We start from the raw sequence: 23779 nt of genomic DNA, 5'->3' as shown, positions 1-23779 counted from the left end.
TGTCATTTAATTGGTCATATTGTTTTTACTTTTAGAGGCAGACACAGTCATGCATAACTAGGACATTTTTCTCTCTCTGTCTCTACACAGACGCCCTTTAATCCACTGCCTGCAGACTTGACATTGTTGCACAATGACACAGTGACCTCTTCCCCAGTACTGGGGCATGGGAGTTCATGTGTAGGTGGTTAGTGTTTCCGGTGGTGTTTAGACTTGTCTCATTCACAAAATAGCTTCATTGCGCAAATCATGTTCAAGTGACAGATTAGTCATCCACTTAAAATGAGAGGTATGTACAGTATAGTGGGTTGGGAGGCATTTTTGGAGAATGAATATAGACTTGAAGTCACGACAAGGATTGTTGCTCTGTCTATTTATGTAGCTGGTGTCTCCATATCACAGAGTGAAATGTAATACTCTGTAACACCTTTTAAACATAAACATGAAATAAATACTAGTAATACCCTGTAAGGAAAGTTGGCACAATGGACAATTTCAGGATTTTGAGCTGCTAGCTGTGTGGCTCTATGAAAGACGGGGTCGGTCAGTCAGAACATCACTTTGGTCCAGACTGAAATATTACACTATTGAATGGATTGCTATGACATTTTATAAAACTATGTCAAGGTTCCTCGAGGATGAATTTTATTGATAAAACTGGTAGATCAAATTAAGCAATCTGATCGGTTCAGGCAGAGCTCATTTACGGTTGGGTTAATATATTTAAGAACATTCCATCATATACATTATAAACTGATCAAGCCAAGATTTGATCTGCCAATAACTACTTTAATTTCAAATGAAATTAGTGGAGTTGAGTTAGCAAACAATTATTTTTCCTGTGGCGTGGTAGCAGCAAGTAGAATGAAAATACTCAAGTGAAAGTATTTAAAAACTGTATCAAACACAGAAGTCGATACTGCACATAAAGGCCACAAGGTTACAACACAGTTGACTAAATCAACAAGGTAATGACTGAGTTGGAGCTCAATGCCTTTTGGATGAGTATTGAATTGCAAAACTGATTATTAAGCCTTTGAAGAAAAAAACAACAGGAATCAGGTTTGACTGAAAAAGAATTTCATTCCGTCCTCGTTAAATATATAATTATGGCACACCTTCGGCTTTTAGACGTCATACAAATTAGTACATTGACAATAATTTCAACATGCACATCCAATATTTAACAGTTGCCATTTTTAAATACAAATTACTTTATTTTATTTTGTATTCTGTGGCAGCTGTATTAAGTGACATAGCCCTGGTAATTAAAAATCCATCAATTCTACAATCATCCAAAATAGCAGCAAGAAAAAAAAACACTAGGTATATAAAGATATTGATATTTAAAGGGAAAATGTGGCTATTTTCATATATCCAGGTAAGTAACACAATCTGTAAACACCTGCAGTTGTTGCTGATGTTCTCTGTGTCTCTGGGGCGCAGCTGCACAAATATGTTCTTCCGTCATCCAGCGCAGTCATTTGACGTGACAGTGACGTAGTTGGTGGTCGGAAGAACTACGGAATATTTCAGCATTTCACTAGATGCTGCTCAAAAACATAACTTCTTTCTTCTTTTCGCTTTTATTGTAAACTAGTTACCGTTACTGTTTCCAACAGCGAAAAGGGCATCACAAAATATAAGTGCACAGGATGTTACGGATGAGGATTTGTAAAGTGTATATTTCACAGTGTTTTAGCGGACTTTAGAGATTAAGGCCGAAGAAATGCAGCGTGGAGCACGTGGCCGGCGGGAAGCCTCCAGAACCTGAGCAGCCGAGAGCAAAGGCGTGGAGCTGGAATGCGCTGCCATTGACAATGTGGTAAATAATAGCTGTTGTTGCGGTCTTTGTTTAAGCTTGTTCGGGCTATGCTGTGTGTTTATTTCATTACCTGAATACGTATAGACAGAACCTGGCAACACTATGTTTGGCTGGGTGTCAGAAGCTCAGAAACAATGCATTCTGGTACATGTAGGAACTGCCTGAACAGCAACAGGAAAAATGAGCTTTACCAGTCAATACAGCACGCGCTGAGGAAGTCCTTCAATGGACTACATTTACCATCAACACTGATTGGACCTCCAGGTAAAAGGTGACAAATGTTTCCTTTAAAGCAGAGTTAGTCCAATACTAATAATGGTGTGCAAATATACTGGTCTCTATCTATTTAACAGGAAACTTGGTGTCAGTTGACACACAAAAAGATATAAACTATTATCTAACATTCATTTTAAAAAGGCAACATTCAATCATTCTGGGAATATTAATAATTATAAAAAAATATTATAATGCAACTCATGTATTGTCTGATACATGAGTTGGACCATAATGAGAAAAACGTGATTTTTAAGCAGCAGTCCGTGGCTTATTATAAACAAGGAAGTCCGTTATGTCATGCCACACATTGCTGTCATGGTAGAGGTAGTTCATGGAGGACTGCAGTGACGGCTGGAGGGTGTGAGGGTAATATTCAAACAGCCATAAGACAATGCCCCACACCAGCGTGGCAAAGAGTGGGAAGGGGTCGCGTTTAGGCTGGGGGACGAGTCCTTTCTCTACAGCCAGCCGAGAGAGGGCGAACAGGATCCGAGACAGCAAGTACATGTTGATCTAGAGAAGAGCAGAGACTTTTAACCGATCGAACGCTTGAGTTTATGACGATGTGCTCGTTGCTGTGCGAATAGGGATTTTTGGTGTGCGGGCACATCGTACCTGGCTATTGATGTTGTTGTTATCTCCGAACACTAACCACCCTCCAACACAGGCGGCCAGAAAGGAGTGAGACTGCAAACTCTTCCCCTGGCATCTCTCCTGCAAGGCTTGCAGTCCTTTGTATGTGAACACAAAGCATGCCAGGTTACGGGAGTGGGTGTACGTGGCCTTCAGAATGGCTTTGAGCTTGTCCTTCAAACTATTAGAGAGAAGAAAAGACTTGTTTAGACTTTAGAGACGTGCATTGTGATAGCAAGGGACTGTTTCTTAAAAAATAAATTACAGCTCAATTCCTTACCTGCCACTTCTGAAGAGAAATGTCATTACCAGAGCATGTGGTGCTCTGATTTTGGCTCCATATCTGAGTGAACAAAACAAACAAACACATTATAATGTCAGTGCTGTCTGGAAACACAACTGGCTACAAAACATGGTCAGGCATCCTCGGTGCTTCTACTAGTCAATACAACCTGCGTCTGATACTATTTGTTGCCAATTGTGTTACCACGGTGGCTGCAGGCTGCTAAAGACAGCCACCAGTGTAGTGCTACAGCTGTGCAGACCTGTTAGCTACTAGCTAGCTGTGTGGCAAAGAGGTAAGCTATACTAAGTTAGCTTAGCTCGCTAACTAGCTAGTTTATTTAATCGTTTTACTTACACGGCGCCGTTTCTGAATCCTTTCAACACTGCCAATGCCGCTTTGTACTTCTCTTGCTGCAGGAGGTTATTGACAGTATACAGAAGAGTTCTAATCAGATCAGGACCTGCCATGACTTTCAATACAGCAAACCGGACACTATTTCATGTTGCACATATTCCAGTACGGTGTGTCACAGCGAAAATGTGCCGTGGTGCAGCATTATAGCTTAGGTTCCTATGTAAACTAGGCCACGTGAAATAGTGTGGTGTGTTTGGCACCACGATAATTAAAAGTGTGTCATTTTTGTCATTCGCTTTTAAAGCACGTTGAAGGCCATTCGTAAAGTGTAACTGATTCATTCATTCATTCTCTATGTGAACGTATTGAATGATGTCTCTAGAGGGGACTGAATAACTGTTTTTATCAGTGGTTGGAGTATTTAGATCGCTTAAATGTAAATACTAGCTAATACTAAACTGTAAATAATCCAGTTCAAGTATAAATCCTGCATTCAATACTGTCCTAATGTAAAAGTGTATTATCAGCATGAATGCATTTAAGTGTGAAAAGTAAAAGTAGTCATTGTGCAGTAAAATGTTACCCATCAGTGTTTTACTATTAGGAAAGAAGAAGCAGGAGAAATAAGAAGCAGGGACATTTTCTCAACACATAAAAGAAACACTTAATCATTACATTTACCAGAAACATTCACATTCAAAAACACAAATTTTGGAGATATGGTTTTCACTGGACAGGGAGGGTATGAAAAAGAATTGTAATCTGAAAAGTAACTAAAGCTGTCAGATAAATGTAATGTAGTAAACTATACAATATTTGCCTCCGAGATGCAATGGAGCAGAAGTGTAAATCCACATTCCATAGAAATACTCACCGTGCTGCCGTCTGACATGAGTTACAGGAGTATCAGCAGCCATACCGCCTTCAGAGCAGCTTCTTACCTCAGACTTGGTGAGTAACTTTGATAATTGCATTAGTCATATAGCTTTTGTATATCACGGAATGTGTAAGAGTGGGTTTTAGGAATATCTCAAATAAGAATTGACCAAAGTTAATTTAAGGGCGGACACACTTAACACACATGCTGAAACATTCTCCAAGTCAACACCCATGCTCACAGCAAGAAACATAATTAAGAAATACATTTAAACTTTACATTCTGTGTTTTGCATCCATAAGCCGCCTTCATTTCTTCTTTTTCATAGGAGAAAGCATCAGTTAGTAGTCACATCCTTTACCAAAGTAAAAGTCATGCATTCAAAATATATTATTTGCAAAATATACTTAACATATAAAAAGTAAAAGAACTTGTGCAGAATGCCTGTTTCAGAGTGGTATGTTATTGTACTCTTAGATGTCAATTACTGTTGCATTAATGTGTGTAAGCAGCATTGAGGCTGTTCAAGCATTGTACTACCTTGAACACAATTTTTTAAGGGGACAATATGCAAAACAGTTGTTGCCCTATATTTATTTAGAAGACAAATACAAACAAAGGCAATGAATTGTGTGTAGAATATTGTGAACAAATGTGGAAAATGCTGCTTTGATAATAATTAACACTTCACACGTGTCCTGCAGGAGCCCAGTGTTTAAATCATTTTATTACTGTTTTTCATCTCTCAATCAATCCAGTCCATTGGTACATGAAACCCATCCTACAAATAAATAATATTCAACCAATGGCTTCCACTTATCAAAAAAGTTAGAGCTTCAAAAAACAGTGATTACACTATCAACATGATTTACAATGCAATCAGTACAACTAAAACACTATTTTTTGCATATTTCTATACATTTAACTGCTCCATGATCTGGAACACAGCAGTGATTAAACAGTGAAGTGGTTAATTCAACCGGTTTGGAGTGTCAAGGTGCTAAATTATTAGTTGTAATCTGTTAAAATATTCAACAGTAAACATTTTAATTACAAACCTTACTTTGTTTTTTTAAATCAGGTTTCTTTTTTTACAATAATCTCTTCACAAGTCAGCAAACCAGTAGGTACACACTAGGTATTGAATGTATGCGTGTGCATTACTGTCAGTAAGGGGATACATGTAAGATAATGTGAAACATCCGACACAATTTAGTTTTAAGTGAGCAGTAACTGGTATTGTCTGAGCGCCAATACACCGGTCAGGTCAAAGAGGGAGAGCTTATGTTCTTTCTTCTGTCGCATCGACACCATGAAATGACATACAGCCACATGGTTCATACGTCAGCACATCCTTTTACCTTTTACTGGGAATTTAAATTGAATTTCCTGAAACTTAATGAAGATTGTTCAATGATCTGGATACACATTGAAAATTATACCATTTAATTTGCACCATGCTGCCTATACACACACACACACACACACACACGCACACACACACACCACACAGCTTGATGCTTTGACAGATACAAGTCGTTAAAAAATATCACTTGACAGATTTCATTTTTTTTCAAATTTTGTATTTATGATTGAAGTAGCCGAGCTACCTTTGTGTTTGTCACAGTGTTACCCACTAATATGATAAAGGACAATTTAATAGTGACCACTGATGTGACAATGTGTAATCACAACTGATCACACTTAATGACTTCGACCTTTCAGTCAAATGGTTTACAAAAAATAATGAAATAAAATCCTTTGGTAGATTGTTTCCATAGTCATTTTCTTAAAGTTACACTCTACCTGATACTAAAAAGAAACTTTAAGTTTGACGTCGGCGGAGCTATTTTTGGAAAAGACGGGAAATACACTAATATACTACTGTACAAATCTGAATACCTAACACCCTATAAAACTAGGGCCACTTATATATATATAACATTAATTCAAATCTTAGTTATCAACTTATGCCTGCAACTCAAAAGGGGTCCACTGCTTGGGTGAACATTCTCTACTCTGTAAGTATATTTACATAAACTGCATTAGTCACTGAACACAATAAACAGTATCTTCACCATTGATCTAGAATAATACTTAATTCTGGATGTCTACCAGAGAATCGGCTACCTTTCAGTGGGAATAGGTCATTATTCAACAAATCATTGTTCTCTTTTACATAACGCATCCTAAAGCGACCACTTCATTAGTAACAGCTAATAATTATCAATAAAAAGACTTCACTCTTTTCAGTCTCCCTGACTGCTAAAGGAAGTGACCATTCGTGGTCAAACAGGCTGATATTATACAGAGCACAGATCACTTTGGGAAGGCAAAGTTCTAAAAATCAAATCACAACCAAACCAGTTTCACCAAATACACCTGCAAGCATGCAAATGTTCATATTGAGAATTGAAATCAATAGCAAATGCCGAAACTTACCAAAGTGTTATAAAATGATCAAACAAATCACTGTTTGGCTCCATTATTGGCAAAATTGTTTTCTACAAAACTATTGCACATAAAAATACAACCTCTCTTAAGAACAATCACAACCGACTTCCTGCTCACATAACTATGTGCAAACTAGTTCAAAGATTCAACTCGTTAGAAAGTTAAGAAATCAACCTATGAAAATAAGAGAAATTAGCATTACAATTAGCATGATCATATTCATCAAAGTTAATAAAGAAACTGCGTATGTGCTACGGGAGTCAGTCAACTGTTTAAAAAAACACCACCATCTGTCCATTCATCCATCCTGTCAACTAACGAAAAATAAAAGTTGAGCCTAAAAGACCCAAAACCATATATGTGCCACATGTTACTTTTAGATATGAACCTTTTCTTTTCTTTTTTTTCTAAACGCACACGTTTGGTTCTTTTTCTCTAAAATTGTTAATTCTAGTGCATAAACCCGACAAGGCGGCTCTTAAGAAGTTACTACTGCACAGATTCACGGACGTACGTGTGGAGACGGCACTTGCGCAACGCAGAGCGAGTGCAGACATGACGGAGTGAGAGAGGCGTCTTCTTCTGCCTCCAGCGCCTGATAGTGAGCCGACCAGGACTAAGAGAGACATCAGCTGGATTAGGGTGGAACTCATCGTGTAGGGGAGAAGTGAAACAGAGTCAGGAGGATTCACAGGTGTCTTGTGGGGGAAATGAATGTGTGACAAATCAGCTTGGAAACAGTTCTTACAGCCTATAATAATGTTATAGAAAATAAAGATTTGCGCGCCCGTCTACCAGTTTAAAAGCAGCTCCTGGCCGCAAGAAGAATCTGAGAATCCTTTTCTCTTGTCTGAAATGGACACGGCTCCTCCGAGCCCACGCTGCTCCATCCCATCTCTTGGTGCATCACTCCTGCCCAAAGCCTTCCGTCTCCTCTATGGCGAACATGAGCTTCTCCTTCAGCTGCTCATAGCTCTTGTACGGAGGGAGGTCCAGACGATTAAAGCTATACAGAGAAAAGAGAAAGAAATTAGAGGACTCTTCATTTATGATTTGAGGTACTTTGTTCCACTTGTGTTTTAAAAAACACTTTTTGAAAACAAGTGCAACAAAGTACCTCAAATCATTATGTTTATTGAAAAGATTTGGACATCTGCCGATAAAATAAATATCTCCGCGTTCCTTTTTGCACAGTGTTATTAATGAAACTCTGACTTATCTGGTGAGAAATATTCACTAGTTTCACTGCTACATTAATGTCACATGATGTAGCATAAGAGCATCTGCTAAATAAACTCAAACTGTATTACGCAAGGTACAAGAACTATTCTCACACAGTAGGATATCACTTCAAATGCCAATTAAAGCCAAGGAACAATGGAAGGCTGGTGACTGGTTGAATCAGAAATGACTAAGAGGGTTTGGTCATTAAGGTTTAATCCTGCATCTGTTTGGACATCTGGCCACATACCTGAAGTCTGAGGACTTCTATGAAAGCAGAATAACAGGCCTTACCATGTGTGGCTTCGTGGAAGCCAGTTCTCTTTGCCCACTTTCTCAATGCAGAACTTTTGAGGGCCGTTGCTTCCTATATTCAATCAATAACAAGCACAAAGACGATCAAATCAAGAAGTCAATTCTGATGTGATACACGGTGCGAGTGTGCATGCGTCTCTTTGGCGTACCCATCAGGTCAGCGAAGCCACCAACGGGAAGGCGACAGGTTCCTGTGACAAACTGCAGCAGTCTCATCCTCTTCTCGTTGTCCATCTCCTTCACAAACTGTCAACAGATCATTCTGTGTCAACGCCACGACGCAAATCCAGTACGACAAACTATTTGTTTTGAATCATACATAATTCACAAGTTTATCTTTGTTTTATTAAGAGTTTTTGAAAATCTTCCAGTGAAAACTCAAGTGTCCAAAAAGATTTTAGTTATGAACCCAAGGAAAATAAAATATTGAGATGTCAAACTGCACTACTATTGTGAAATATTAATCTACTGTAGTAAAAGTAGAGCAAAGTCAGAAGGGAGGAATGAGAAAGGCTGTTTTGATCTTTACGTTTGACTGAACAGTCCAGTCTAAGTGTGCTGCTGTACCGACCTGCCAGAACCAGAGGATCTGTTTGCTGCTTCGGGCGTAATGCCTGTAGATTGTGTTTCTCTGCCAGTCCACCAGGTCGATCTCCTGCATCCCACAGAGCATCACCTGCAGGCAAGAAGGAAGGAAGCACAATCCCATATATGGATGATCCATCCCAGCAGAATCAACACTTTGGAGAACCAACACAACCCAACACATAAACCTTTCCTGCTTTGGTGACGGTGGGTGAGAATAGGCTCTACTTATTTCATTACCTCTAGTTCCTTAGCATCAAAGTATTGAAGGTATTGCTGTGGCAAGACTTCATTGAAGCCCTCAAAGAATGCTTGAGTCTGCTCCTCCACACCTCTGGACAGCCTCCACTCTGCCACCAACCTGCATACAGAGGTATGACGACAAACATAACACAATCAAACATAGCTCAAGGAATGAAGATCTGTGGCTGCTGAAAATGAAAATGTTAATTTGAGTATTAAATCATCATAAAACATTTCAAATTGTAATGTATATTAACATATAATACTGTCTTCAACACGGTCAAAGTTGGACTGAAGGAGATATCAATGTGTTATACTGTGCAAGACTAGCAGCAGAGGATGCATCTGTACCTGATGTATTCCTCCTTATTTTCCTCCGTTACTTGGATGTTCCCTCCATCTGATTTCAGCTCGTGGGTGGTGACCTCCCCCAGGATCTCTTTGTCAACGGAAAAGAACATCTCCAGTCCGCACTCCTCTATGTTATTATCCCTGCAGGGCAGAGAGTCATGATCATTGTTAACAAAAACAAAATCCACCAAAAAGTACCTCCAAACATGGTAATGAGACATCTTGTCTGTTTAAAAAGTGTAAAAATGTAAATGTGCTGTTTCACTGGGGGCTTTGTTTGTATGTGTTTCTTGGCCGCCAACAGTAACTTCTTAGAGTCTCGCTGGTTACCTAGATATTGGTTAGGGTTGAGGAACAGTCTGGCACATAAGCCAGGTGTCGATCTTTAATCTAACACCCGGCAAGAAAGCAAATAACAACTTTTCCTTTACAAACACCAGCTCGACTAACCGCAGTAATAAATGTGGCAGGAGTACAGGAGCCCAGAATATATTGGTATGAACCCAGATGTGTAGGAATTGGGGAACAAATTGATCGTATTTGTTAAGAATATGGTGCTTACAATCCAACAATGAAATATCCTAATGAGTGTCTTTGCTATGAAACCAGTTTAGGGTACACCACACCACAGTACATTTTAAGTGACATAAACGTGCTAGTCTGTTCATCCACTCGTGCAAACCGTCCCAAGTATTTTTTGTACATGTCATGTTCTACACGTCACATCAGCTTTCCACCACCCATACTGCACATCATCGCTTGTGTCCCCAGACCTACTTGATCCAGATGAGTGAGTTGTAAAACTCTGGATCGATGGACTCCAGGTCTTTGAGAGCCAGAGGTTTGTTCAGAATTCGCTTGTAGAAGGGCAGTGAGAAACCTGTGTCGATGAACTTTCCATGGAACAAGGCCTAGAAAGTGAACAAAAGGTATTACAAACAACAGCCAGGTACAATTAAGAAAGAAAATAGCAGTGGAGAGTGACTTTTCTGTCCTGAGCGAGGCATTTCTATGAGCCCACGTGTATATTTTTGTCATTTGAGATCTGATCATAACAATAAAATGTTGCATGATTTACACATCATCATTATGCATTTTGACACAAAAACATGATCCATCCTGTGGGCCAAAGTACTCATGACATCGTGTTCACTTCAAACACTGATGGCACACAAAGTCATTGTCTTTTTGCAAATCATGCATGTACCATGGCGATGAAGCGTCCTATGAACTTGAAGTACTTGAGGTGATCGGGGTTGATGTAGGACGCCGGGTTGATCTGCAGACAGTAGTTGTCCTTGCCGGCATACTCAAACAAACAGTACATGGGGTTCAGTACCTCATGAGAGAGCAAGAAGAACCATTCCCTGGAAATAAAACAACGGAGGACAAAAAACAATTACGTGGAAGTGGTCGTACTGGCTGAGGTGGTTTGTGGAATCCTGTAGATCAGGTTTTAAATTACAAATTAGATGTGCTGTTATTATTACAACCGTTTTTTGTATGATAAGGGTGGTGTCATCATAAACCACAAATGAGAACAAAACACACCTTAGGAGTCATTCAATAAGAGGCGATTGTACAAACAAAAGACTCAGTTGACATTACCTGGCCACACCTCCGTAGTCCAAGCCTTCCTCTCCAGGAAAAATGATCCACAGCCTCCGCCTCAGATCTTGAGGGTGGAAGCTCATGATCTTCGAATGCAGACACAGACGTACAACAGTTACACACCTCAAACATTAACAAAACAATCCTGCTAAACAGAGAGGACAGTTTACTAAAACGATTACCTGTTGAAAGGAATCCTCAAACAAGGTTTTCCTGGAGACGTTAATCTTAATGTGCTGCGGCATCGACAATTGCTGAGAGAAACAAAGAAATGCTTCCATTTTAGACAATATGAATGCTTTGAAAAACAATGAACATTCACTTTTATCTTTGCACATCATTCGAGTACTAGAGACATGCGTGCCCACGAAGTAGCAGCACTGGAGATAAAGGAAAGATACAACAATCATGGGCGATAACAAAAGCATTTCAACACCTGCTGTGCAGCACATACCTGGCACCAGAACCTGAAGTATTGCACTTTGGCTTTGAAGTCCCTGACATAGGTTATCTGCGGCCCATTCTCACTGCGGAAAAGACCGGGAGAACAATCGTCAAAGTCCATTCAACAAGCACATTTAGTCAATGTATGCACATGTTGTGAAATGGGAAATGTTGCTGCCCTTGTATCCCAGGATGCCGTTGAGGGATGCTCTAATCGGGCTATTAAATCATCATCGTAATGAGGATCATCCGAGAGGTATTCAACTTGAGCGTGTTAAGATTTAGAACATTTAAACAGGAACTTACAGGGAGGATTTCCCCGTGCGAGGATCAATGTAGGTTGTGGTTCTCCTGTTGTGGTCTACAAAGTAGGGAATACCATCTACTGTGAACCTCATCTCCCAACCCTCTGGCAGGGGCTTGTCATTCAGCAGCCTGAACAACACAAACACACATGAATACATACATCAAACACATCAACTGTTAAAGAAAAGATGAATAGATACACACACAATTTACATTGCAAGGGAATCAAATACATTTGAAATGCAAGGCCTAAGACAGAACATATAAACCAGGAAATGTAAAAAAGAATTAAAAACTATTTTAAAGGTGCCATTAACATAGACGAAAGAAGGTGCACATGTGTGTCTCCCCATTCTCCATACGTCACTGCTAACGCCAGCTAGGACTGATTTTCTACGCTCAAGTGTTTGAGAAATACTGGAGCAGAGCAAGTTGCTGACACATTAGCGCCTCTTACAGACAATAAAACAAAACTACAGCTAAGTCAGGCAGAATCATTTACAGTTTGTATAATAAAAGCTAGGGCAGTATCAAGATACACATTACATAACACACAGGCATACACTCACCCTTGTGTCCTGGGGTCCTCCCACTGTGTCGCACGAGTAGGGTGATGGACAAAATACACTCTGCCGTTGGTGTCTGTTCTCTTCTCTGCCATAACAAAAAAAAACATGTTTTTTTTAAATATATAATTCACTGCAAACATCACAGTGAAAATACCTTTACTGTGTAAACTACAGCTAAAATAAAAGCTCAGTGATATTTACCCCAGCCATGAGGCAGTGGTCCCAGCGGGTCAAACTCTTTGTTGGCCGTGGCTGCCAACTGGTCTTGGAGCTGAGTCAGCGAGAGAATGGGACACATGTTAAGTCTTAAAATAAATATATATATATATATATATTTATTTTATATATAACGCTTCAAACCTGCATTTGTCACAGCATGTTAAAGCAAGAATGTATCACAAAGTAAGGGTAATTGACCTCATAGCACTGTGATTTCCGTTCCCACTGGGAGTTAACATCTCTAAATTCCTCAACCACGTGACTGTAAAAATGCTAGCCATAGCTACCCATCGTTAGGATCCTACGGTCATCCTAGTTTGTGTCTGTGTTAGACCGGAGAACCAAATTAGACGCCACAGTAAAGATGCCACACATGTAAACTCAGAAAAGAAATGTCTCAGATGGGGACAGTTTACAGCAGTGTGTCCTATGCTGGGGAACCCCTAAAAGTGTTTATGGCTTTGTTGTGAGAGGATTTAATTCAAGCAAACTAAATAATAATAAAAAAATAGGTGTGACCTTTGCGATGCATGCACAGCCTGTAAGATAAATAAAAACATCATCTAGGGTTCAAGTTCTGTCTCTGCAAGGTCTGCAAGGCGCTGTACATTATTGAGTGTTTTACACCAAAAATAACATATTTTGCTCATTGTTTCTTCACTCGGATGTTTGAGCTTCACTGTGCAGAGTGATGCATGTTCTGCACAGTTTTGTTCATGCAGCTTTCACATTCATCTGGTGGAGGTGGAAAGTTTCTCTGCGCTCACCATTAATCTCTGTTTAACATGAACATTTTTTGCATATTCAGCTACTCTACTCCATAAAAACATATCACAAACAATTATTCAATAATATACAAATTATTATTCAAAGCAGAATATTTAAATAGATGTGCTTCGTGTGCGGTGAGTGAAATGTCTCACCCCATAAATGAACCTCTGGTTGAACTGCTGCATGGCTCCCTGCAGCTGGCTGCGCTGGTGCTGCCACTCTTCATAGTTACGCACCGACTCCTGCGTGGGTCGTTGCCACGTAGTAGTTCGGGTTATGTGGTCGACGTAGTACACCCTACCCATCGGGTCCACCCTGCGCTCCCACCTACAGGAAAGGGAAAGTAAAAAGTAGGCCAAATCGTAGATGTGCCCGAGGGCCCTGCTTGACATTCGTATCAATACAATGCACACTTGTTTTAAAATGTTCTGGTATTTTGACAACATTACTGACATTAAATCTAAAAACGTTAAAAGTGGACTGGAGCACACTGACTGATTTGCAGCCTTTAGCTGTGCAAACAGAAAAATAAAACATGTCTGGACTAATCTGACATAATTTTTTATGGTTTACGACTGCACACAGTCCAACCGAGCAGAGCAAGATCCATGTTAGTATTCACAGGGGGAAAAAAATCAAGTGTGTTGGTACCCTGATGGCAGAGGGTCGGGCCTTTCCCAGGTCGTCCTTTTCTCAATGTGATCCACGAAGTACAACCGTCCGTTCTGGTCCGCCCTTTGCTCCCATCTGCAGACACAATGTAAACGAGTGAGCGAGGACAAAGCACAGGGAACAGCAAAGCAAGCAAACTGATTCCGTCACTGACAAATCTTTAAAATACGTCAAACTCTGCTACATGGTACGATGACAAAACACAGAAATATTGCTTGTCAACAGTGACTACAGTGAGGACTTTCAGAGCAAAGTGTAGTGCCTTGCTCATTTACCCTGGTGGTAAGGGGCCGTTGCTCATGGGTGTGATTCTGGGAGTTGTTGTGGCCACAGCTGCTGAGGCAGAGGTCCCCGGTTTGGGGCCACTTGCTGTCTGGGAAGAACCTGCGGTCGCTGTTGTTGTCGCTGTTGTTGTTGCTGTTGCTGTTGCGGTTGCGGTTGCTGTTGCGGTTGCAGTTGCAGTTGCATTTGCTGTTGCTGTTGCGGTTGCTGTTGCTGTTGCTGTTGCGGTTGCTGCTCTTGAGTCTTCCTGCTGATTTGAACATCCACTAGCTGACGCCTGAGAGGAACCATCAGATGCTGGACCTTCACTCAGCTCACTAGGGGAGGAACTGTTTGAAGAGGCTGGGGAGAGGAGTGGGAGGATCGCAGAGAAGAAAACCGTTAAATCTGTGAATTCATTTGCAGAGGTGTATTTGGTATGATTGCAGTCACTGAACACAGTGTACACACCATTTCTGTATTTGAAAGATAATCGATGTGTGTGAGAGTGTGAAATGACTCGCTAATGTAATGTAGCTCATGTCGTATTGTAAAATCTTTGATATCTTGTGATTTTCCTACTCGGTGAGGCTGTTGGTCTGGGAGGCGTAGGAGGAGGAGGCCGGGCTGGTCTGGGAGGACGAGGGCCGTTGGAGCCCCCTGGAGATCGGGAAGGAGAACCCGTACCATTGACGGCGTGACCGTTCGGTACAATAACCCACTCCTCTGAGTCACTGGAGGGGGATGTGTCTCTGCTTGACCTGGGGATCAAGATATTTTCCGAAGTTATTCTACAGATATACAATGAGTGCTTTCTTTAAGTAAACACACAAAAAGAGATTTGCTTTTCTTTTACCAAACCACTGACCTAAGATGTGTACAAAGAAGCACGTATATGTATGCCTATAAATAAAGGTTTACTGCACCTGTTGCCAGTGTCTCCATTTTTTCTTGCAATTCCATTTGGAAGAGTAGCTAGAATGAGAAAAAGACAAGTGACATCATGTACCTAAAATAATTTGGGATGTTGCTGCTGGTTATTTAAGAATTGTGAGAAAGATATGTACGGAGAGGCACATTTTATAGTGAAAAACTAAAGTATGACATATACGCCGATCTCCATACATCTGTGATAAATTAAGTTGGTAATAAAAGAAGTTGTTAAAGCCTTTTCTTGACTATCAGACAAACTTAGAAGGGCAATGATGAGAGAATCTCTTAATAGCAGCGAAATCAACAGATTTTTGTAAATCAATGCATAGTTCATGTGCTCAAATTGTTCCCGTGGTCGACCGAGTGTGGTGGGTTTGTGTCCGTGTGTGGTTCTTTACCGTGTTCTCTCTCTGCCGAGGCAAAGGTTTCCGGGTCTACCTGCATGCCGTCCAGACAGACCGACAGGTCGCCGACAACATCCCGAGGGTCTCTGTCAGAGCACAGCTGCAGCGACTGCACTACCTCACAAACTGCAGAGGGTACAGAACACAGTGTTGAACAGGTGCTTGTAATTTTGCAAGACTGACATCTCGCTTCATCACAACAAAATGAAAACAGATCGACGCTGAGGCTGCGCTTTGTAAGCGTCTCTTTCTCGGGGTATTTAAGAGTATGGGGCTCTATGGCAGCGTCTGTCACTCTTGTCAGCTCAAACCACTTTAGTCACATGGGGTGTAACAATCAGCATGGCCTCCAGGGGCTACTGGCAAGATTTCTTAGAATCTTTTTTTTACGCTCTGCAGATGAAGAGGAAGCAGCGACATAGAGCAGGGACCAGCCTTTTATGTAACCTGGTTTGCACATGCCGAGGTGAGCCATCGTATTATGCTGTAAACACAGTCCAAGCAAGTGGAAGGTCATAAGGTTAGGTGAGGTCTGAATCCCAGGGAAAGGAGAACCTAGTGGATACTGTGCATGTTGGTTTTTAAGCTCATCAAAGCCCAATGAAGCATTCTCATAACAAACACAGGCAGATATGTACTCTTACACAAGTGTGCAGAGTCTACAATGTGTGCAACATCTGCCAAATACATTACGATCGACGTAAACACAAAATGAATACTGAAAGTGAGATTACAAGGGATACAACTTTTCATTACCCTGAAATAAAGACGCCATGTGGTGGGAACTTTGTCCTGAGTGTCTCTTAATACTCCGTGGGACTCAACCCGAAGAGGCTAGACAGTATTAGCTCCAAACTAACAAATAGCCTTGTGCTAAAACAAGATTCATGACCCAACGTTGTTGGTTTGACTTAAGGAAACACAAGATTAGCAAGGAGAGTCGTGTGAACTCACGTTTCAGGTCGTTAGCCTTAAGGCTCTCACTGATCTCCAGTAGGCCCACTCCCAACAGGATGTCTGCCTTCAGTGTCTGGTGGCTCCAAACACGAAATATCAGCTTGCTGACCGGAGTAACAATTCTGTAGATAAGCAAGAAAATGACAAGAGAGTCACCACCAGAGAAAAAGATGAAGGATGGTCGGCACTAATGCTGAAAGGATTCATAGTCGTTTGTTTGACATCACTGCAGTTCTATAGAAGACCACAAGGCAACTGTAAGACGTCCCTTCAAGGCATTAGGGTGGCAAAAATAGACACGTTTAAAGATTTGAGGTACAGTGCTAACTAAAATGCTAATAACCCCCACAATGTTGTATGCAGATGAAATTCAGTTCAAATTAATCATATCTGTATTCCATCATCTGATAATTAATAACCTGATTTCTCTCCTATGACAGTAACGGTCGTCGTACTCACACTGTGACAGCCTGTTTCCATTTGGGACTGTGTGTGTTGTTGCACTTCTCAGTCCTCTTTGACTGGCCATCCACGGTTACCTCGACATAAGGGCTGGGACCAAACCAGTTCTTTCTGTTTTCCTTCAGCTTGGCTGAAAGCACTAGAGAGGATAAAACACCACAGTGAAATTGTAGGTAGTGCAACTTTCAGTAGATCTGATCACAATGGATCAGAAGTTGCATGTGGTAAAGATGCAATAACTTCCTAATACCATGAACATGAATATAAACCACCACTTCCTGTAGCTTCGCTGTACTGAAAACAACAGTCAGCGACAGCTCCAAAAACATTTGTTTAACTACAGGAACGTAAACATCTCATAGCCTTTAGCTTCCTATAGCCAAAGTCAGACAATACTGAACTCTACAACTGTATCAATTCATCAAATCTGTGTCTAGTTTTAGTTGATAAGCGAGCTTACACATATTGCAATGACAACTGATAAGTTACCTGTGACTTGTAATTGGGCCTTCATGGTTCATCCATAACACTGAAGCCTGGTTTGGCTACACCGAAAGGATCTGCAACAAATGCAACCAGTGACACCAGATGTAAACATGGGACACACTTACAGATTGATTAGACTATTGGGTTGCTACTGTCACTGGAAAATATAGCCTGGCTTTACATGTGATAGCAGGTATGGATTGATGAGACTATCTAACCGAACAAAGGGGTGTGTACAAATATATGACCTAACGTTTGAGCTTCACAATAACATCTAAGCAAAACATGTCATGTGAATTTGCTTTTTAGTATGTATTTAAACTAAACTGTGGGCACGTTTTCACATAATTTTAACTGTATAATAATCACACTGGAAGGCAATGACATTTGTATTTAACCGTATTACTGCCTGACACTGTCTAAGTCACCGTGTACAGTATTATTTTATACACTCTATGTGGATTAAATGCATGTTTCCCAATGACATAGTTAGCTTAGCTATTTCTAGAAACCACCATGTAACGTTACCATAACGGAAAAACCCATCCTTAACTTGGCTTAAGTACGACTCACTAAACCGTCCTTGCTAATCTTAAATAATATCCTTTGGCAGGACAAGAAGTTAACTTATTACAACAGGGATAGGTTACAGTTTAACAGACACATATTAAGTAGATATCAGACAGTAACATAAAGTTGTAAAAGAGGCGACGTGCGCCCTGCTATCTGTAACATGAAGGCAGCTACGTTACAACTGTAGCTTAGTAGCGTTATCTGTCATGTTAGCAGGGGGTTAGCCAGGAGATTTGTTGTCAAGACAACTTCAAACACGACCAATTAGAAGAATAACAGTTTAGACCGTGACATTGCTAAAATGTATTATGGGCTGCAATCTAACGTTGGGTGTGTTTTGTGAATAACTGAGAGAAACCGAGAAGTTCCACCACCTGGGGCAACTTTGTTCTCCGACGTCCTGAACAGCAACGCTTAAGCTAACCGTGCATTAAGTAACGTTAGTAATGCTAACACCACACGGCTCCTCACACAGCTTCGATCGTTCAGCCGAGAATATATCCTTCTCTTCGGCAAAAGACTAACGCTGGATGACCATACCTGACAGAAGCAGACGATAAAGAGCCAAGCAGAATTCAATTTCGGCTATGCCTAGGTTGTTGACAGCCTGCCATCACCATAGCCTTATGTTCCGCTAGCCAGAACATGATCAGGTTTTCCGGTACAAGTTTTTCACAACAAATGTTGCCTGATCTGATTTGCAACCTCAGTAGCTATTATGGAGTGTATTCATGGCACTTTGAGGACCGTGAAACCTTGAACGCTCTGGAGAAGCTATTGAACCTCAGGTTGCAATTGTTATACTGTAAAATTGAGAATAATATTTTCTCTTTTATTAATTACATTAACGATGAATGGACTGTACTCGGTCATAACACCAATAATGACCGACCCAAATCCTGCCTGAAGAAATATGTGTTGCTACCTTTGTCCCCTTTCAATCATGTCTCTTGCCCATTGGATGTGTTGTGTAATTATGTTATTTTACTGAACATTCTTGTCTTCTACTTCACAATTTAGTTAACCATTGCTATTATTATTATTATTTAGCATTAAACGTATTAGTAGCAGCAGTAATCGTAGCAGTAGTAGTAGTAATAGCCGTAGTAATAGCAGTATTAGTTGGAGTTGTACTTGTAGCAATAATAGTGTTATTTACACTTTTATTTTGAAGGTTAAAACGACATGACGTTGCAACTGATATTGACGTCACCATAAAACTAATTTTCCTAACTAAATTATAAAATAAAGAGCGATTACATGCATTTTTTTATTCTGGAGCTACCATTCAGTCTACTAACGTTAGCTGGTATGATCCCTACACTGTGTCTTGCGTTAGTTAATAACACAAATGTAATAACATTGCATTGATTAAGATAAATGGCGGCATGCGAGACGCCATTCTTTTAGCACGCCCACTCCTGTCGTCCTCGAGCTAGGTCCCGTGATAGCGCTTGTAACATTACAAGACCGTTGATAGCATCTCCAACGTCTCTGGTTGTATAGCCATGTTACTCACCTAACGTTAGTGAAAGTATTAAAACAATAAATTGCAAATTCATCTCCACAACCACTAAAGATGTTGTCTCGTCTGCTGAAGGAGCACCAGGCGAAGCAGAATGAGCGGAAGGAGCAGCAGGGTGAGTAACTGGCTAGCTGGTTAGCTATCGCGCTAACAGATGCTAAAAACAAAGCCGATAGAGTGTCTCAGACGGCCCCGTTGGTACACATGAGTTTCTGACGAATTAGTTGTCTGTTGATCTTTTTACTTGCACAGAGAGACGCAGACGTGAAGCGATCTCTGCAGCCACCTGTCTGACAGAAGCTCTGGTAGACCACCTCAATGTCGGGTATGTAAATCCTGCTCCTACACCCCTGCTGTTTACGTTTTTGTCTCGTGAGGTCTGGTAGACATCCTGCTGATATGTTTCATAGTTGTAGAGAGGTAGTGGTAGGATATGAGATGTATTGACATCCTGGCACCCTCACTAAGTAGTGAGATACGTCCCAGTAAAAGGTATACTGCACATCATTCTGTCAAATTCTTGATTTGACAGATTTGACAGATTTTTGCCACCTGGTTCACAAACACACCCAACAGAAGGTATCACTTATATTTAGTTTGACCTGTTGCTGTAAATCATCTGCACGAGCTTGTACAGTTAGCTTGAATTATGTTGTTGTTAGCTTTAACTAAGATTATTTTATTCTCAATTAATCTGCCAATTATGTTCTCTATTACTCAAAATGTCAGAATACTTTAAATAAATTCCTGTTGCAATTTCCTGAAGCCCCATGTGTTGTCTTCAAATGTCTTGCTTTGTCCGACAAACCAAAACCCAAAGATATTCAGTTTACAATTATATAAAACACAATTAAACTGCAAATGTTTGATATGTTTGCTTGGGGAAATGAAATTTGAAATGATAAATCAATTATTAAAATAGTTGACAAATTATTTTCTGTTGATTGACTCATGTCAGCTCTAATGATATTGAGGCTGTACTAGCAAATATTTTCGTTCTTGATTTATCCGTAGATTACTAAGATTCTAAGTGGAGTCAATAAAATGTCAGACAATAATGAAAAATAACAAATCCACTGTGATTTGTTCCAATGATTTTTTTTTTTTTAGCTTTAAAACCTAAAGATATTCAAGTCAAAACGATAAACAGAAAATAAAGGAAATCATCACTTTTGAGAAGATGGAACAGCAAATGTTTAAGATTATTTTTTTATTAACTAATGATTTCAGCACCACCGTATTTGTCGTGGTGATAGACAATTAAGGTTGATACTGAATATTAAATTATACGGAGTTTAAAGCAAATTCTCTTTGTGTTGGTCCAGTAACAGTGGATGAGTACTGTACTCCTAAAACAAGGTATACAGTCATAAACTCGTTCCCTGAAGTCACAGGTGTAGATTTTCTGAGTTTACTGCCAAGCTGACCCACCAACACCTCTGTCTGAGCCAATACAATAAAGCAATACATTCTTGGCAGTGTGTGACACAACCACTAATAGTACATTGAGATTGTAAAAGTTGTGATGAAACCAAGACAATTAGCTTAAAGAACAAGAGTGGGATGCAAAGTCCATTGTTGTCGTGGTATTTTCTGAAAACGATGATGTACTACAATCCCTTTGTGACTTGGTAAGATGTCGTATAGTTTGAATAACACAGTTATTTAACCCCCCCCCCCCCCCCCCCTCACATGCAACAACATATTTATACATAATGCTATATTTTCATGAATAAGTGATACTGTAGTGCTTCATTTTAATTTTTTTTCCTGTTTAACTTTAGAGTTGCCCAGGCATACGTAAACCAGCGTAAGCTCGACCATGAGGTGAAGACTCTCCAAGTGCAGGCGAGCCAGTTCTCCAAACAAACGGCTCAGTGGATCAGTATGGTGGAGGGTTTCAATCAGGCCCTAAAGGTAGGATACACTGTCCATGAGGCTTTTCTGTCATGTGATCTGCTTATATATCCTTTTTACGCTTTTAAGTCTACAGCTGTCAAATCCATAAGTGCCCTTCCTTTTTATGGCAACATGAAAAGGTGTATTCTGTAAACAATATGAGGTCCCAAATATCATATACCTGATAGAAGCATCTGCAGTCAGCATCACATTTAATTAAGTTAAATGTTTGATGTATTATGAGTTGCTTCAGCACTCTGTGTGAGTGACCGTCTTACATTATACTGAGTACTAAGACTCAGTGTTAAAATCACCAAGTATTGCTTAATGCAGACACAACCATATATATACTGTCTTATCCCACTGTGCACCTTGTTCAAATATAAATAATAATACCACAAACATTGTCTTGTTGCAAGCTTGTTGTTTTGTTCCTCAGGTTTATATTTTACTAATAGCAGATTAGTTTAATTGAAGGGCCCCGACACGGGTCCTAGATCTGAGAGGATTTGACAGCTGGTACAAGCAATTCATGAATGAGTTTCCACTCTCTCTGCAATTACCCAGCTTATGTCATCCTCACAGGGGAGACTGGGTGTCTGGAAATGATGCATGTTGCCGGTCCTGATAATAGGCAAGACTGATGGACACACACTAATGATGCTGCTTCTATTTCTATACTCTCATTTGAACAGGAAATTGGGGATGTGGAGAACTGGGCCCGCAGTATTGAGATGGACATGAGGACCATTGCCACAGCTCTGGAGTACGTACACAAGGGTCCACTGCAGTCTGCTTCCTCATAAACTTCATGCTGGGTCGTTCACAGCTGAACCTAAACGCACTGGAATGAAGAGCTAGTATCGGCAAAAATGCAAGCAGCAATGACTTGGCTCGTCCGCAGAGTGTAGTAATGCTGACGGCTACTTTGTTCAGGGAAATGCTGAAAGTTTGAAATAGGTCTAACATCTATTTAGTGGTGACTTCAATTGATCAAAAACATTCAGGCAATCTGTTATTGAACGATGTGCTATGTCAGTATGGATGTTTGAAGGCGTCGCATGTAAAATCTAGGTTCACCTGCCACCAGATCGTGTATATATTTCAATAGCAAAGACTTCACTCAAAACCATTGAAACATGTCTTTCCACATGCCAACTGTGGTACAAAACACTATTATCTAAAGACTTTGACATTTTTATAACTGAATCAGACGCAATTTGATTGAACATAACTGTATTTGTAAGCAGAATTCGGTATATTTCATTTACTTCCTCTAACTTTCTCTCCAAAATTGGCCTCCATTGTTGTGCAGAGCAAACCTGAATCCTACTTATAGTGTTCAAGCTATGATTTCTAACTGATCTCATTGGTTACAGGTGTATTCACATGTGCATTCTGGGTGCAGGTGACTTGATTATTAAATGTGTGGTATTTCAGTGTTTAGCAAACAACCCACAAAGGCTTTTAGTTTTTGAAAGATGTGTTTAATGTAGATCGCCGTGTTCAGCTATTTGGCAGTTTTCAAACTTAGTGTAAAGCAGAAAATGTGCTTATGAATTTGCGTACCTGGTCAATATATTGGCTACATGAGTCAGGGCTTTCAATAATTATGACACAAGTACCAGTTTTTGTGTCTTGGTAATTGAAAAATATCTATATGCTTAAGGGGCCACAGACAAATTGCCACCTGCCACAACGCTTCTTTGTATAAACGTACACATTCTCGAGCATCATTATTCTGCCTCTGTGAGCGATCACGAGCCCTGATCAGAGGAAGGCCGTGCTTAACCAATGACTTGTCTGCGTTCTGTGTTTTAGGGCAGCGTTCACTGTCGCACCTTGTACAATAATAGCGAGTCATTCAATTCTTTCAAGCGTATGATTATAGACCACAGTAATGTGTCACAGTGATGTGAGGAGATACTTGTCTGTCGTGTCGCCTACAAGTGTTTCATGGGAAGGCTTCTTTTCAGCACCTGATACTTAAATTGTGTGTATATTTTAATGTATTATCCGTGATTTACTGTTCTTGTCAGACAACTTCACTAACTTATGTTCCCCTTTAACGATGGAACATTTTTTTTTAATAAAATGAAACAATGCACTGGTGTTGTAATACTTTTAATCTACAGCTTTAAGTGTGTATAAATACATACTGTATGTTCACAACAGCTGTGATGTGAAAAGACAAATTAGCATGAAGAACCTCAAAAGGTAAGTTTTAGCAGGCTACTTCAAAAAAGATCCTCTGGTCTGGATGTTAA

The 23779-nt window shown here is 40.2% G+C and overlaps 3 protein-coding genes across 3 annotated transcripts; 1 reads left to right on the top strand and 2 right to left on the bottom strand.

Moving 5' to 3' along the window:
- Positions 1–855: 855 nt before the first annotated feature.
- Positions 856–3496, bottom strand: pxmp4 (peroxisomal membrane protein 4). The gene is made up of 4 exons (XM_079156872.1): positions 3375–3496; positions 3015–3077; positions 2717–2915; positions 856–2614 (listed from the first exon to the last, which is right to left on the bottom strand). The coding sequence occupies exons 1-4, from the start codon at positions 3485–3487 to the stop codon at positions 2351–2353; spliced, it is 639 nt and encodes a 212-aa protein (XP_079012998.1). The 5' UTR covers positions 3488–3496; the 3' UTR covers positions 856–2350.
- A 1462-nt stretch (positions 3497–4958) lies between these two features.
- Positions 4959–18721, bottom strand: itcha (itchy E3 ubiquitin protein ligase a). Its single transcript, XM_079186519.1, has 24 exons — positions 18629–18721; positions 17519–17589; positions 17027–17168; positions 16565–16689; positions 15605–15736; positions 15200–15248; positions 14856–15034; positions 14288–14636; positions 13992–14087; positions 13493–13667; positions 12552–12621; positions 12351–12435; positions 11782–11910; positions 11486–11558; positions 11214–11285; positions 11029–11117; positions 10628–10787; positions 10198–10331; positions 9421–9561; positions 9067–9187; positions 8813–8917; positions 8391–8487; positions 8221–8293; positions 4959–7711 (listed from the first exon to the last, which is right to left on the bottom strand). Exons 2-24 carry the CDS (start codon positions 17541–17543, stop codon positions 7612–7614), a joined length of 2721 nt encoding a protein of 906 aa, XP_079042645.1. The 5' UTR covers positions 17544–17589; positions 18629–18721; the 3' UTR covers positions 4959–7611.
- A 763-nt stretch (positions 18722–19484) lies between these two features.
- bloc1s1 (biogenesis of lysosomal organelles complex-1, subunit 1) lies at positions 19485–23619 on the top strand. Its single transcript, XM_079157035.1, has 4 exons — positions 19485–19728; positions 19866–19938; positions 21398–21530; positions 22208–23619. Exons 1-4 carry the CDS (start codon positions 19668–19670, stop codon positions 22316–22318), a joined length of 378 nt encoding a protein of 125 aa, XP_079013161.1. The 5' UTR covers positions 19485–19667; the 3' UTR covers positions 22319–23619.
- The last annotated feature ends 160 nt before the right edge of the window (positions 23620–23779 follow it).

Source organism: Pholis gunnellus, assembly GCF_910591455.1.
Source record: "Pholis gunnellus genome assembly, chromosome: 3".
Taxonomy (NCBI): Eukaryota; Metazoa; Chordata; class Actinopteri; order Perciformes; family Pholidae; genus Pholis; species Pholis gunnellus.
Note: the sequence above shows the minus strand (reverse complement) of the source record. Positions and strands in the feature narration are given on the sequence as shown.